Source organism: Geospiza fortis, unplaced genomic scaffold (assembly GCF_000277835.1).
Source record: "Geospiza fortis unplaced genomic scaffold, GeoFor_1.0 scaffold408, whole genome shotgun sequence".
Classification (NCBI taxonomy): Eukaryota; Metazoa; Chordata; class Aves; order Passeriformes; family Thraupidae; genus Geospiza; species Geospiza fortis.
The window spans coordinates 4,459,216-4,476,388 of record NW_005054330.1 but is presented as its reverse complement, the minus strand read 5'-3'; the positions used below and the strand labels follow the sequence as shown (position 1 = coordinate 4,476,388).

The 17,173-nt window shown below is 42.1% G+C and overlaps 1 protein-coding gene across 1 annotated transcript in view; it reads right to left on the bottom strand.

The window, feature by feature from the left end:
* Positions 1 to 16,656, bottom strand: part of MED13L (mediator complex subunit 13L) — a 167,170-nt gene extending 150,514 nt beyond the window's left edge. Inside the window, exons 1-2 of the mRNA XM_031057473.1 lie at positions 16,629 to 16,656; positions 16,518 to 16,579 (exon numbers count right to left, since the gene is read on the bottom strand). Of these exons, the coding sequence (XP_030913333.1) occupies positions 16,518 to 16,579; positions 16,629 to 16,656 (90 nt within the window). The remainder of the gene's footprint in view (positions 1 to 16,517; positions 16,580 to 16,628) is intronic.
* Positions 16,657 to 17,173: the final 517 nt, after the last annotated feature.

Sequence of the window (17,173 nt, the reverse complement as noted above, 5' to 3'; positions counted from 1 at the left end):
AGGGAAAGACCACCACAGGAAACACTGACTGCAGGAATGAATTTCTACTCCTAAAGAAAATCAAAGATTTGTGGATCACCTATTCCTCCCATTGTCACCACCTGTGTAAGGACATTCAACTTCTCCTCCAAAACCCAAACTCCCCATCACACACAGAAGGATTTCCTTTTTCAAGTCCACAAACTTTGTCCATTTACAAGTTTAAACTCTAAAATTTACTTCTGCCCACCACAGTAGGTGGAAGGAGCCAGCCTGGTTCAAGAGGTGGCTGGCGAACTGCTGAGGAGCTGAAGGTGATGCTCATCATACCAACAACAGAGCAAAAAACACAAGTATTTCTTGAATCTTGTAAATACATTCTCTGAAAAAGTTTCACCTCATTCCTGTATACTGCCTGGCACAGCAGGACTCTGGCCCATGGCTACAGTCCCTGGGACTCTGCCTCAAGGACTATTTCCCCAAATACTGATTATCCAGACTGCCCATTTAATTGACTTCTGAAGAGGCCTCACCAGGCACATGGCCACTCAGTACTGCACTCAGAAGGGGAAAAACCTATGGAACACTGAACAGCAAGAAAATTGGGTTTATTGTTTGCAGGCCCCTAAACCACCAGACATCTTTAGGTCCACAGGGCAGCAGGGACACTGCCATCCTATATCCTGCCAGCAGGACAGCAGTCCTGGCTTGTCCCAGCTGGAGGCTCCCTACAGCCCTTGCACTCAGCTCTTGCACTCAGACAGAAATGCTGATCAGCCATCCAAAGGGTTGGGAACTATGGAAAAGGAAAGGGGAAAAGATAGTCCAGAGTGGCTGAGATACACAGCCATGTGCCACCTTCCTGGCATGATAAGGGCAGGGGAATGCAGGAGGAAGAGAAAAAATGGAAGGAGTAAAGTTATTTTTTCCATAGCAAGGTGCTAGAACACCTCATACACTAAAAAAACAGTCTAAGAAAATGCACTCCTCCAGAACATCTACATCTGCTCTAGATGCATCCCCAGCTGTAGCTTGGAAAGGAATGGGCAGAGCTTCTGGAACAGGACAATGAATGTAACTACAGACCACAAAACACCAAGAATTAGTGCCAGCATAGGCAACCTGTGAAAAAAGGTTAAATGTTTGTGCCATAACCAGCTAAGAACATATGCTAAGTCACCTTGGAACAGGAAGATGATGAAAACCAAAACCAAAAAACTCAACTGAACAAAGGACGTTACCCAACAGCAGCACTCGCTTGATCCACACAGCAAAAGCCAGAGCTCAGCTGTTTCAAAGAGCAAAGAGGCTCCTGTGGCTTCCTGCCAGCTCAGAGGTATCACCCCAACATCCCCCCCAGAGCAGGGATGAAACAGAGTCAAGGAAAGCACAGTGAAATCAGCAGAGCTGCACCCAATTTAATTCTGTGCTAACTCCTGGAGTCTGTAATTCTGTAGACTGTGAGGAATGATAAACTACTAACCTGGATCACACCAGTGCCCACCCACACACAGAGTCTCAAAAAAAAGGGAGAGACAAGTCCTGGGGCTTTGAACTCTGCAGCAGCATTAAATGAGCTCTCTCATTTCCCAGTTTGAGCTGCAGAGATGTGGTTCAGCACATGTATTGGGATATGTCTGTTTCTGTTTAAATTTTTAATAGGTAAGCATCAGTACTAATCCCTCAGAACTTCTGGATTGTGTCCTCATGTTAATTAAAACTGAATTCAAATAGAAATTTGAATCCAGAAGGAATACACAAGAGCAGACTACACCCAAAACACTTACACACATTCTACGCCTCTGCTGATGTTCTGTGTAAAGCATTTAACACACTATAGGGAGAAGATCTGCATCCACATGGGGATTTATTTACATTAATTTCTTTAAACAAACCAACAGCCCTGGTTTGAAGAGGCCTCCATCTGTAGCAGGGTTTGCACAGACAAGACAAGCAGTGGGCTGTGGTTCTGGGAACTGTTCTGAAGAGCCAAATGTGGTTTCATTTGTGCTTCACTGGCAGTGAGCTCAGGCTGACCCAACACAGCCTCATCCTCAGCCCCAGCCATGCATTTCCATGTCCCAGCCTGACACTGGATCTACTGGTCATGGAATCCCTCTGTGAATGGGATCACTTCACCAAATTAAACAAGAGAAAGACAAACATTTCCAGGCTTAGCACCCTGACAGCTCATCCTGCAGCCAAGGAATCCCTGAGTAGCCCCAAGAGAGGAGAGACAGCAGAGTGGGATCTCCCCTGTCAGGGACAGCTCCAATCAGATAAAACAGAGCCTTCAGTGCACCCAGACTGCTGTTCTGGTCTGGGAACACCTCAACCAATACAAGCAAGCACTGGTGCCAGGGCAGGCTTGGCCTGGGTGCCTTCCCTGCAGCACTCAACTGCTGCTCAGACATTCACACTGAGCTGGGCTGACTCAAACCCAGAAGGGTTGGATTAAACGACTTTTTCCTCTACTCAGATCAGTCCCCACACCTGATTCATTAAACAGCCACAGAGATGCTTGTACCGGGAAGTCTGAGGACAGCAAAGCAGGTCAGGGAGGGCAGAGATGCTCTGATTAGTAAAACTGCTGGTTTGAAAGCAGCCTGAAACACTGAGACAGAAACCAAAGTTGCCAACCTGAGGACAAAACTGTGAACATGCTGTTTAACTCACAACTGGCTAGAGATGAATGCAGAACAAAGCAGAACTCTTGCCTGGTGATGTAACTGACTGTGTTTCTTGCATCTCTTCCCATATGCATAGTTTTGGCTTATTGCAGTTGCTACAATGTTTTTAAAGCTAAAAAGCCTGACCAAAAAAACCAAAGAACTTACAAATACTTATTATTATCCAACACTGTAAGCAAATCATGCATTAAATGAGATTTTTGCTTTGGTTTATAAAGGAACATGTGTTATGGAGCACTGTGCTGTGAAGGCTTTTACTTGCTCAGATAAGTGGGGCTGTTTTGAAATGGAGTTTTTTTCTAAGTTCAGCAACTGCACTTGGACACAGAATATTTGTGAGATGCCAGTTCTAAATGCACTGGGCCAAGCATGTAAAGAAACAGAGAAATTGGATCTCTAACAGTAATACCCAAACCCTTCACTAACATCCAACTTCTTACAGAGTAATTCCCAAGACACAAAAAGATCTGTTTCTGATGTTTTCAAAAGCAGCTGTCAGGGTAGAAGAGTGTGTTCAAATTCCACACAGGCATCCAAAACCACCCAAAACATCCCCAAGAAAGAGGCATTAATGAAAACAGTGCATTGCCAATGTCCTTATTCAGATGCATGGCCTTAGAGTGATCACACAGAGTCCCTTGGAAAGGAACACAAACTCAGGTTTCAGTGACCATCACCACACCCTGCAGAGTGAAACAGCCTCAAAAGAGATGAGCTGAGAGTGTTCAAACCTCTGATCCCCCCTGCACACACAGACAAGCAGAGAGACACAGAAAGCAAATTAGCACTTTATTTCACACCCTGCTGCCCTAAATACAGACACCTCCACATGTACCTGCCACAGCTCAGGGCTCCAGGACACCATCCACGACTGTGAATTCCTAGGAGACAGAAAACCTAAGCTCTCATTCTTTTCCCCCTTCAGGCTTAAATCACAATAATAGGCAGCCTGGGAGGGTCCTCTGCTGATCTCATCGTGCTCCACTCAGATTGGTAGAGTTTAGGCTGCTAAAAATCACAATTCCCCAGTAACATTTCACAGTGCACAACTTGGTGCTGGCATGCTCCCAGCAACCCTGAAGATATAATTAGTGCTGGGTAGCCACTGTGACTGCTTTCCTCTTCTGCAGCCCTTGCAGATGGAACACAAACAAACCCATCTTCCACCTCCTCTTTTATTTCTCATCTCCACCAAATGCTTTTTGGCCTCTGTTTTATGGGAAATGGACAGGCCAACTCTAAATTAACTTCTCCAGATCACTTGAGTAATTCCACCCATTTTAATACACAAAGCTCCCTTGGAGAGATCATACAATAATATAGACACAACAGAAGGAGAAAGAGGGAGAGCATCAAAAGTTTGAGCAATTCTTGCATTTGGCCACATTAAGTGCAAAGCAGAGCTATTTTTTAACTATTTTGTGTTTCTCTACATCAAAAACAGTGACTAAAACAATATAAATGTGCTATTTTCCCTGCTTCATATCATACAGAAAAGTAAGAAAAGCTAAGACAGAGTCAGGCTGCAGAGCGCAGAAAATCATCTGGTACTTTAAAATAGGAAGGATGCATTGGAAAGGAGGTAAGATCATATCATGAATAAAAGAACCAGATATCAATCACACAGGCCCTTCAGCTTCAACCCTGCTTTCTAAAAGACTTTCAACATGGCAAATTTCAGGTAATTTTATTTTTCACACTTCTCCAATTTGAAACAAAACAAAAACCAAGTATAAAAATACTTCCCAGTTGCCTGCCTAAAAGGTGGCACTCATACAAATTCAGGTCTTCCCAGTGCTTCAAACATAACTTTCTTTAATGATCTTAAAAAACCAATGCAAGCAATGTAAAAAGCAAACCACACCTCATCACTTCTACAAACACATTTCAGTTAAACAAAGGAATATAAAAGCTTTCATCAAATGTCCTTCCAACCCAGGGGAAGATGTTAAACTGCCCAGGGTACCTTAAAACATTATATTTACCAGCCTCTGAAGTTAGGCTCAGTCTAAACAATTCCTCTAATTTAGAATTTTGTTTGCTTCTACGTAGGAAAGTAGTTGCTAAGTATCTTTAGTCTACAATTTATGCTTCAAATTGGAACATAAAACATGTAAATGCCATATATATGTTTGCCAGTTTTATTAGTGTCTCATCTTGAGAGCTTCATTCTAGTAAGTAGCTATTCTGAAGCCACCAGAGACACATACTAAGGACTACTCACATGAGTGAAAATCTGCATAAGAAAGCCCTTAGTTCATAGTCCAAGAATTTAAACTGTAGTTAAAGGTGTCATGGGAATTACACCACCATTTTAATTAAATGCTGTAAGATCTTGCAGACAGACTCAAGATTAGCACCATCTGTTTTGGTTACAGTGTCTCATTTCACTGCATCATCCTCTCACAGCAACGAAATATCATTGCACACTCCACTCCAGCCATTTAAATACCAGATAAAAGTTATGTCATGTTGATACACTTCACTAGGAAGGAAGGACAAAAGGACGAGGACAGGAGGACTGAAAACTACTCTGTAACAACACCTTGCTTGTGGAGGAGGCAAACACCATCCTCCCTCACAGTGAAATAAAGTATTTAGTAACATCTGCCTAAATCCCTGTCAAGCCAATTGAAGGAATAGAGGAGATTGCTTAACTAAAAAATTCGTTTTCTTCACAGCTTTACAGACTGTTTGTACACCCTGAGAGAGGCTCCTATTCCCACAGCACAACTAAGCCGTGCCAGCACCTGTCCACAGACATTCCCCATCTTGTCTGCTGGGTCTGAAGATCTCTGGGGGTTGAAAACCCACAGCAGACTGACCAGCTCAGCCCTGCAGAGTCTCTTGAAATCAGATCGTTCCCTGAACTACATATTAACATTCTCCTCTTCATGCTTTCCATTTTAAAAAAGCAAGGAATGGTTTGTGTTCCTTTCCCTCAGGGCTTATCCCTTCTGTCCCTGTAAGAGGGAGGGATCACATGGCAGTGCAGAGGCCTGGCATGCACCGAATGAGCTTCAGAAGGACATTTCTGTGAGGCCAAGTATTGCCATAACTGCACAAAGTCCTCCAAACTTGCTCTGAAATCAAGAGTAGACAAAAAATAGCACAACAAAAAATAGCTAATTCTGAAATGGGTGTCCCACGGCAGAAAAAACACCCTGCCATGGTTTGTGCTTTGGAGCCCAGTGCTCAGCCTCAGCCCTCTTAGTATGCAACTGAGCAGCAGCAGAATGACATGTTTGACTTTAATCCTCTCCCTGCATAAGCACATAGTCAAGTGGCTGGAAAAAAAGGGATAAAGGGCAGCCACTAACAAGCTTTTAAAAATGAAGGATGAAAAAATTACCTTTTTTTTGTTGTTATTCCTTGGCTCTTAAAACCAACATGAAAGCGAGCATGGCAGCGCATGCAGCACATGTGCCCAGAACAGCTTTCTGCTGGATAAATCCCTGCAATCCATGATGCCTCCTTCCCTCATGCCCCCTGGAACAGATTATCTAAATGCTCCTACTCCAGAGCTGTTTGTGACAAGCAACAGTGTATCAGGGCATTTGTGTGTCATCTTTTACCTTTGCAAGTCTCAGAGAAGGATTTAGCTGTAACCGAAATCCTATTATCAGATATCTCCCTGATGGACTTCTGTACCTGGGGACATCTGAGATCCCGTATCACAGTATCCAAAACCAGCAAACCAAGGCATTTCTAAAATAATAGGTTTCACATTATTAAAGGCCACAAACTAACACACGAGCTCTTATGCCTAAAAAGTAAACAGGACTGACAGAAATGAGGTATTTTTTCCTCTTTCTCCCCAGCGTGAGGGTGACTTTGCCCATGTAGGAGAGGAGGCAGCCAGAAAGATTAATTGCTTCTTTCAAAGAAACAAAAATCAGACTCATCTCAAAAAGAATTTGAGGTGGCAACCAAGTACCATCTTTCCCAGTGGAAAATATAAAAGGACTCCAATACTAATGCTCAAATTTCAGCAGCTCTGGCAGATGCGGGAGTTACCAACAAAGGCTTTTTGAGTGGCAAGCATAAAAGAAAGAGCAATCTGGTAAAAGCACCCAAATTACTGATATGGATCCAAACCCTCACAGAAATTCAAGGTTAAATACTAAAGTAGATGACTACAATCAAGCACAGCAGAAGGAAAATGAGCACACACTGACACACTGAAAGAGAAAGTATCTTCTTCCAGTCCACTGCAAAAACAGGTTGGCAAAACAAAACCAAATGTGAGCAATTCTTATAAAAGAAACAGAAGGTGACACAAAAATTGAGGCCATTACAATTCATCTGCAACTCTGCACATTCATCACAAACTGCAGCTCTTGTTTCACAACACCAAAACCAGAAGAATTACAAGAATGGTCAAAAAATATATATTCCATACAGTTAAAAAATCATCCATGGATTAAGTCTGGTTGGTTTACAAGAGGGAAACTGAGGTTCTCTAGAGAAGAGCTGCTGGTTTTCTTCCAGATATCAAATTAAATTAGCAGAACACAGACTCAAACCAAAATGAGGTGGCTGAAATTTTTGTATCAGGATAAAAACTTATGTACTAGTTTAGAGTTTTTCTATAAAATATCTACCTGGTTCAAGAAACCTCTCAACCAAATACACAGAGAGCCTGGGAGATAATTCAAGGGAAGTGCAACTACATCCACTTCAGCAAATGCAGCAGGCCAAACAAACACTGGCCACCACTGAGACAGGACACTTTGGTGGAATTGTGATTCTACAACACTGTTCCATGCCCCTTCATTTAACCAGGTACCAAGAGGTACCTTGGAAATCTCATCAGCACACAGAACACTCAATGGTCACTCTCAGATCTGCCACCCTCAGCCAGAACCCACTGTCCACCTAAAAAGCACCTATAGTCATTCAGGACTAACTGAAAAAACTCTTAAAGAATCATTTAAAAACAATAAAGAATTAAAGAAGAAATTTTTGATGAAAGACCTTTGAGTTACATCAACATATTTCACCTTCAGTGAAGGCTTTGGTTAGCAAATCTGCAGCCTTTAACCAATCCAGCAAATTCAGAACATGGTCCCACGCTGGTGCCTGGCTTGGCAGCTTCCCTCCACTGTAACCCAGTCCAGCAGAGATGGGAAAGGATAATGTGATAAGCATGGCTGGAAGCCAAAGGGCTGAGACTCAGCCATCACTTGAAAAGATACTTTGAAGCCTAAAATATTCAAGACATGAACATAAGGAAACAGAAAGATGGCAGCAGCACTGTCCCAGGTCAGCATGGCACTGAGACTCACACAGGCACTTCCACACACGTGTCCTGCTGGCTCTTGCACCAACACAGCCACACAACATGGGAAGGTGCTGTGCCAGAATCCCATCACCAGAAGTGAAAAAGGGAAACAGGAAAGCCAACCTGCACAACAAAACTGAATAGGCAGAAATTTGGGGTTCAGAGGATGCACAAACCTCACCCATGTCCAAACATCTACCCGTGGCAGCCAAAAGTAACAAGGCATGACTGGGCTTGCTTTGGTTTAGGTGTTATTACTGGGAAAAGGGGAAGAAGAGGACTTGATCTTGGAGCTCTTTTCCAACCTTAATAATTCTACATGGAATGAAGTTTACCCATGGCAGAGCTGAACATTTACCCCTGCATGCTGTATGGAAGCACACAATGCCTGGAAGCAAAATGCCATCTCCAAGACAAAAGACAGAAGCAATTGAAGAAATTCTTTTCATATTACCAAACCCTGGGCTAAGGTAGTGACCCACCCCACAGCTCAAGTCACAGACACTATTTTACAGAAAGGCATCTCTGAGTTCTCCATCACTTCAGACAGTTTCTTCACAAAAGGGAATCAATTATATTTTAACTTCTGAGTAGATGGTTGAAAACAGATAATAAAATGGAAACTACCACTGCAAACTTCAATAGCACACAAAAAAAAGCAAATAAAGATGCAACTTGCCAGCAGCCAGAGTATCCCTCCCTTGTTTTCAGACAGGTGAATGATGAGGTTTGACTTCTTTCTTCAGAAAGAATCAGAACTGACTGCCTATTTTCCAAATTTAAAAAAGTCCCCCCTTGGAGAAAGGTGGACTACAGAAAAGCAGTCCAACACATGAAAAAAATTACAAAATCAAATCTGCAAGAAAACAAAAGAATCCTCTATATTCTTCCCAAATTTAACTTTCTTTTCTAGATTTTTTTTAACTGAAAGAGGAAGGAAATGTCAAACATCAGTCATACAATGGACTATCAGCTGTTTCCCAAACCAAGTAATCTGACATATGGGCAGAAAAAAGCAGGGGGGAGGGTAGGCTGGAGGAAGTAACAACCCGAGCAGAGTAAACTTTGGCACAGTGAGTTAAAGACTGTGGTTCCCTTTCTTCCATTACACAAAAAGCTGCACCGAGGACACAGAACATTCCTGTGCCCCACATCTGAGCAGCACAGCAGCTCCCACGGGTTTACAGCTGTGTCCATCCCTGCCTGCCCAGCAAAGCTCGGTTTTAACCCACGTCCATCCCTGCCCTGCACACCTCTCCCTTCTCAAAGGAGCCCAACCCAGGCTCCTGCTCTGGGACAGAAAAGCAGGAACAGCACAGGAATTCCATTCCCCAGCCCTAGTGCTTCACCCCTGTCCTCATCACTGACACCCAGCAATGCCCAGCTTGTCAGGAGCAGCCAAAATCCCTCAGCCTTTCAAAACCACACCTGGAGAATCCTGGTGTATGAATCTCCTGTAATATGGAAAGTAGTAAATAAAGCCACTGCATGACTGGTCATGTAGATTCACTTTGCCAGCTCTCTCACTGTCATTCCTGCAAAGACAAGAATCCAACACCTCTTGCCAGAAGGGAATTATGGAAATTCACAGAGAGGTCCAGTCAAAATTTTATTAAAATACACATGGAAAATTAAATAACTAGAAACACTGGGCTAAAACTGAAAGCAGCTTTTTCAGAATAAAGTAATTTAACCAATTCACATTTTCTCTCAGCAAAGAAATTACTTTTTTTATAAAAATACTTGACATGGCCAGTACAAAATATTCCTGGAATTAATTTTGTGTCTCACCAGAGCTGCCGACAAATCCAGTAACATTGTAGACATACATGAAGTGAGACTCATAAAAGTCCAACACTAAGAGACTGCAGATATATTAAACTAGGTTTGAAAACTTCTTAGTAAATCAGAGACTCCTATAAGTAAAAAGTCAGGAGTCTATAATGTAAAAAACCAACACATTTTGACACTTCCACCTCATAGCTGTCAGCTATGAATGCACTGTTATCAAAAACTGGAAGTCTGCCAATGCCTGATCAATAGGTAAAGAAGAGTTTTCATTTAAATTTTGCTTTCAATCCTCTGTTCTCACAAAATATTGTATTTTATGGGCAAATATGGAGTCATAAGAACAGGCAACCACAAGGCCCTGACCACAGCATAGCTCTTTTAAAGCTAAAAGATGAATGAAATAAAGTTTTACTGAACAAGCTTTAAATTTCCTTCTCTAAGACACGGATTGTGGTTACAAAGCCACTTTGATCTCCGTTCAATCCACACCACTGCCAAAACATGGTGGGGAGAGAGGAATGAGGGGAACAGAGCTGCCCTGGGAGAGAGAAGGGGGAAAAGATTTTCACTAGGTCAGCTCCACACTCCAGGCTTAAATATGAATTTAGGGACCTATCTGGAGCCACCAAGGCATGGAAGAAAAGTGAAGGGGAAGGAACAAAAATGTAAGGGGGGAGGGGATTTTTTCCTCTGTAATTATAATTTTCATAAACAAGAATAGACTAAGCTGCAACACTGTCTGATTAAAGAAAGCTGAGGTAACTGACTCACAAGAAGTGATACAGAAAAACATGTGTCATATCTAATTACTTTTGTAATAGAAGCCTGGCCATTTTTCTCTATTTTCATAAGCTGATTAAATACATTCCTTAATATAGGGACAAGGTCATTGTGTATGTTTGAGCTCATCTGTGTTAGTCACATAAATGTAAATATTGCCTCAGGGCACCTTATACAACAGCACCACACAATAAAATTCCCCATCTCAAAGAAACAAAAGCAAGGATGCCACTAAAAGCTCCAGCCACATGTCCACATGCACTACTGCAATTCTGCTCATGGATTAAGCCACACATGACTCAATGAGAAATAACATATTTTTACAGATTAAGGTAGAAAGTGAGAGTCAGAATTCATCAAAATTAATGAATATTCACAGCCCAAGCCAAAGGAAGGATTGCTTAAATGTTTTACACTTGTGAGTAAGGCAGCTCCTTACTACAGGAGGAAATGCTGAGAACCCTCCCAATGTGAAAAGCTAAACTTCTTCCCTGGTATCAGAGCAGGTTCTACTCAGCCCTAATTACCATTTTGCAGTGCTGGGATCACACTATTGCACAGCTCTGTAACGAGCTGGGCCACAGCAGGAAACAACAAAAGCTGTCATTGCCAGTATCCCTTATCCTGCCCTGTGTGCTCACTCCACTACTGTGTGCACAGGGAGCCCAACACCAGCTTTTAGCCAGATTTTGAGGTCCGCAGAGCAGAATATTTTTATTAGCTGGTTTCTCTTTAAAACTATCAGTTGATGTCAGGGAACTCAAGGAAAGAGGATCTATTTTTAAAGGAATACTTTGAGCTCAAAATGAAAGCAGTGGAACAGCCTGGTCTGAGGAACAAAGATGCCCCCATGTAAACACACACTCCTTATAAGCAAATCTTCTGGATTTGGGTTGGGATCTTCTGTTGGAAACACTTGTGCACTTTTAAAACTGGCAAGTTAATACTAAAACAAGCATGTTTTCAGTCAGAGCAGTATTTTTGCTTATTATTTGTGTTACTATGGCACCAACAAGATGCAAATGCCACTGTGACAGACTCTACACAACGAAGTACACGACTCACCCACAGAACAGTAAATGAACACACACAGACTCCAAAGTTTTGTATAAACTACACTTGTCAGCCTTAACAACAGTGGGAACAGCCCAACCACTACCCAGTGTTACTGGGTTGCCCAGAGGATCCCATACAAGCTCAGGAAAAGGGGTTTTGTTGGTCTGTGGACATCAACTGCCACCTTCCACAGCTACCACAGAACAACTTGAAAAAACCAAAGGACATAAATCTATAATGAGATGATCCTCGCATACACTGGAGCCAGCACTCAAGGAAAAATACAGGCAGAGGGAGCAGGTGTAACATCAGGGAGACAATGAAGGAATGCAGCAAGGTGCCAACCATTGCAGCCACAGGATGTGAGAAAAAATTTGTAGGTGCACCCCTGCTCCGATCAGAGCAAAACCCAAACCCTGATAAAAGTGTGCTGCCACAACTACGATGCAAAAGTGGACTGGGGCAGGTGGGGAGGTGGGAGTAATTCCATCGAGAGATCAAGGAAAGGAGAGACAACAGGTGCATTCTCATTCAGGGAAAGGGAAGCTTCAAACCAGCCCAGGTGTTCACCTCACCACAAAGTGCAACAGCCCCCTAACACTGATGGGCTTTGGTATTTAAAAGCAGTGCATCTGAAAACACACATATCCTTTCATGTAATGCTTCTGAGAATTAGAGAGATTAAAAAAATTAAAACAAAATCCATAAAGATTCCTTCTTCATCTAATGACCAAAGTTACTCAAGTTAACATGCTCAGCAAATATATCTCATATGCACCACACTTATTTTTTCCACCGAAGATCAAAACCTTCAGTTTCTTTAGATTTTCTTCAAAAGAACTGCATTGTCCAGAAGGAAAATAATAGAAGAAAGGATTTAAAAGTTCTATCTGTAGATCTTTCTTTATTCTTTCATATGAGGAAGCGCTCTCAGAAGAAGGCAAAAAAATCCAAGATCAAATGAGTCAGGGTGGGGAGGGTGTTTGAGAACTGGGGTTATGATGTCAATTCTGTATTAAAAATGTAGAAAAATAGAAAAATCTATTTCCAGATAGTGTTACAGTAAATTAAAATTCCTGTTCCTAAGGTGTAGTTACCTAGGATATTTTTTAATACTTCACCTTGATATTTGGGTATTAATATTTTTGTGCTGATGTTCCCAACAGCAGTCACACAACCGGACTCACAGTGCCACCAGAATCAGGACAGAATCTCTGGGGAAGGATTTCCAGCCCCAGGACATGTGCACATTCACAAGATACTCAGGATTTCAAGGAAACCTCACTGAAATATTTCTTAGTGATTAGCTTGGGCACACTTATTCTGAGCTGCAAATGTCACTCCTGCACCCTCCCATTTTTTTGGGGAATATTCCCAAAAGGTTGGTTATCCAACAGATCCCTCAATTCCCCTCCTGGAGCAGGGCACGCATGCTGAATGTCACTGTCCCAATCTCTTTGCAAATCTGGGTCTGTTCACTTCAAACCCTCTCCCTGGCATGTCCCATTAAACTGTCAAATACTCTGACAGGACATAATAAAAACCTACCACTGAAGTGATTTAAAACCTGAAATAATCTTTTATTAGCAAGAAGTGAACAAGCTTTCTAATGTCATCTCTCTACTTCTGTCTTGTTACCTAATAAAACTCAGGACAAAGATAACTATAGAATCAAATACTTTTGCACAACTTGAGAGGTTAATTCCATTTCTTAATTATTTATGCATGTAAATTCACACCTACATAAAACTCCAAACAAGCAAGATAGACACTGTGCAGTGCTGAACATTCAGCATGCCAAAACCCCAGCCCACTGCTCCGAGCACTGCATTTATGAAAACACAACAAGCAAGGACTACTGGTTAATTCACTACTACTGAAGGCATTGAGCAATCAACATTTACTATGAAGTCCTTTACTGACAATTATGCAACACCAAGGAATAGCTCACAGCAGCCTCTGCAACCTTCACTTTCTGATGCCATGGAGAACCTTTAGGAGAATAAGCCAAATGCCACCTCAGGTTGCTTTAATTCCTTTTATTTTATTCTGGAAACATCAACAAAGCTCACTGGTCAAAGGGGACAACTTCTGTTCCTGGATGTGAACTGCAAACTTTGCCTTTGAAACAAGAACGAACACAATTCCCACTGCCTGGACTCTTCTGGCAGTGAGTTTCTGTAGGAATGCACTTCTACAAGAATATGGGACATCTTCCATAGCAGCTTCTATAACCTGGTCTCACTTCCCCAGAACACAATTGTATCTTTTCCAGCATGAAGATTCCTACAGTGCCAAATCTTTCTACCCCATGTAAGCTCCTCCAAATTTCAGGTCATTCCTGACACCCTTGGATGTATTCTTTCCAGCTCCAGTATATCCAATGTTATGCAACTTCGCCCCAGTTTCCCAAGACTGAGTTGTGCCTTTGGATCCACCACGGCACCAAAGCCTAGATAGCTGAGGAAACAGCTTCATGAAAGCCCTCACTGTCATATGAGTAACCCTTACTCATAGGAAAAGTCAAATTAATTTCAGTAAGACTACTTCTATGATTAAGGATTATTCACAGGAAGACTGCTGCCAGCTGAGGCTGAAGTTTTAATACAAAGCATATTACCTCAGAACATTTTGTCTCTAAATAGTTATTAGACAGCTCTTAATTAGTATTTAAATAAACTGCCCCATACAATGGCTTATTAAATACTGTTTATCAAAACAGACATTCTTTTCAGAAGCAGCAGCAGACATTTTGACTACAGCAAAAACAGAGTGAGGATAAATATCATTTTTCCTACTGCTGAGCTAGGAACAGCAATTTCAGACAGAAAGTGTATTTTTAATGAGCAAGGCTATTATACTGAGCAGATTAAACAAGTTATTATTTGAGGAGTACTCTGATAACAAAGATGCAAACCAGCCCTTCCACCACCTTACTGGGAAAGGCTCCACACTCAGAGCAGGACTGGGGATGTGTGTGCAGGCTGGCTGGGGGCTCTGCCTGCCACAGCACACCAGCATGAACCCATTTCCCAGGGCGGCACTGGATCCCCACGCTGTTGGAGAACAACACACACACTCAGTGCCACCAAGCGCTGCAATCCAGAGGGACATTCCATGGAACCCAGCTGGGCCAGCCCAGCACCACCCCCAGCACCTGCACAGCCAAAGGTAACTTTAAAACCTTCACTTCAGACCCTCAGGTGACACATTCTGAGCCCACGCCACTGAGAGCCTCCACAGTGTCTGGACATCACTGATAAAAGAGAATCAGTTACTAAAAGCTTTAAGAAAATACTGCCCATTAAAAGATTCAGAAGTAGCAACTCCTAACCTCTCTAGCATGTCTACAGCTGACAGAAAAATAGAAATCATGAATTGTTAAACCAACCCAAATCCACCACAGCAACCAGACAGAGCAGACACAGAGCTCTGGCTTCTCCAGGGCAGGGAGACAGCGTTCCTGCTTCCACAAAACAAATGTCTGTGGCAAGGAATATTATTTAACCATGAACAAACAGTATCATGATAGACTATAATTATTTCAGAACTGTAATTCTCCAGTCACAAACATTTATTTGTGATTCACACACAAAACAAAGCCTGCAGTTGAAAAAACTCCAACTTCTAATAGCAGAATCAATTTTCAAAATATTTGTAATCTACCGCGCTGTTAAAGAATGAATGGATTCCCACCAGCTAGTGGTTTAGATTTTGTTCTGTTACACTGAAAAAGTAAATGATTAACAAAAGTTTCTCTAACTACTAATCCAGACTACTGTAGCTTAAACACTTCATAAATTTTGAAATGAATATGACAATCTGAGGTTAAAGGGTCAGTGGTGCTGGCCACATATTTTCAGTCAGTGTTTCCATTTGCAATATCTTTCTCTGCTACATAAATCCCAAAAAAACCTAACACAATATAAAATAAATCTTCTGAATAGTTTTCACATAGGCTGTATTTTAAAAATACTACTACTTGATCCCCTTTTTTATTTTTGTAGAGCCAGAATACAATAAAAACAGAGTTTCATACACAGCACCACATTAAGGCACAGGTACCTCCCACAAAATTACACAGGAGATTAAAGGGTTGCACATTAAACTCATTATTATTAAAGCCACTTGCAAAAGAATTTCGTTTAACTTATTTCAGTGATATTACACACCCATTTAAAATTGAACATTTCCCTAGCCTAGTCAGGTGGGAGAAAAAAGGCCCACAATAACTATGAAATAGCTTCACTTTATAATTTATGCTAATTGCATGCCAACAATTATTTTTACCAGTGACAGATTTGCAGATTGCAACTGCAGGAGAAGTTCCGCCTCTCCAAACACACACTCCAGTCTGCATTAATGAACGGGGACTTCACAACTCTGCGAGGAGCAAACCCTCCACTGCCTCCCTTCTACAATCAGATACGATTGTTCCCTTCACGCTTCCCGATTTATTTTCCTCCCCGGCTAAGAGCAGCCGTCGTCAAAATCACCATAACAATCCCCCAAATCACCCTTCCTGCATCTCGATACACAGAGCACTGCTACATATTTATAAATATTACTACATGCCTTCAAACAGAAGCACCGATACAAGCTTACATAACGTAACAATTCGATAAAAAGCCAAAGTTAGAAATGTATCATTCTCACAGAACAAGCTCTTGGGGCAGTTTTCTAGCAGCAAAAGACTACAGCTCTTGTTCCAGATTCTTAAAAGGTACGAGCAAAATACACCAAATTTAAAAAAAAAAGCAACAAACAAACCCTGAGACAAAATAACAAATACACTGCAATACCGTTAAAAAGCATAAAACAAAGAGCTTGATCATTTGCATTTCTAAGTAATTTCCTTTTTTTCCCTCTCCTTATTTTCATAAGGGAGCTAAAAACAATCTCTTCCGTTCTATCAGAAGAAGAACATATGCACCCACCTCCAATTCTGGCAGAGCTCTGCTGCGGGGAGGGGGCACCCACCACGATCCTTTCACACATGCTACCCCCAAAGTTGCATCACAAGGTTTTAACTCCACCACACCACGCACTGAACAAGTCCCTCCTCCCCTCCGACATTATCCCTGTAGCACTGGAAGGCTCCCGACGATCCAGCAGCCCTCTCGCTCACTCAGCTGTTGCCCAGCCAGAAGGGATAATGTTCCTGTGCGTGCCAGGTAAAATAAAGCAAAGTATTTCCAAATGACTTTGCCGTTACACACAAATTGTTTGTGTATTTTAAATCTAAATTGCCGGTCTATAGCCAGCCAAAACTGATATCATGATTTCTGCAACATTAAACCACGCCATCCACGTCGGAAGTTCCCAGTGAGATGGGCAGACGGCATCTATGCAAACAATCCGGCACACTACTGTCAGACGCTGTTGTTCTTCAGAGAAGAAAAAATTAAAAGGTTTGGGTTTGTTTTTTTTTTTAACCTCTTGCCCCCGAGCACGATGTGTGCAAAGAGGAGAGCAGGCTGTAACAGCAGCTGACACGCCGTCACAGAAGCCCAGAGCTAAGTCCGACAGTCGATCACACTACATGAGCGTTCGTTGCTGCTGAAATGGCGTTTGTCATTGTGAGAGGAGAGAA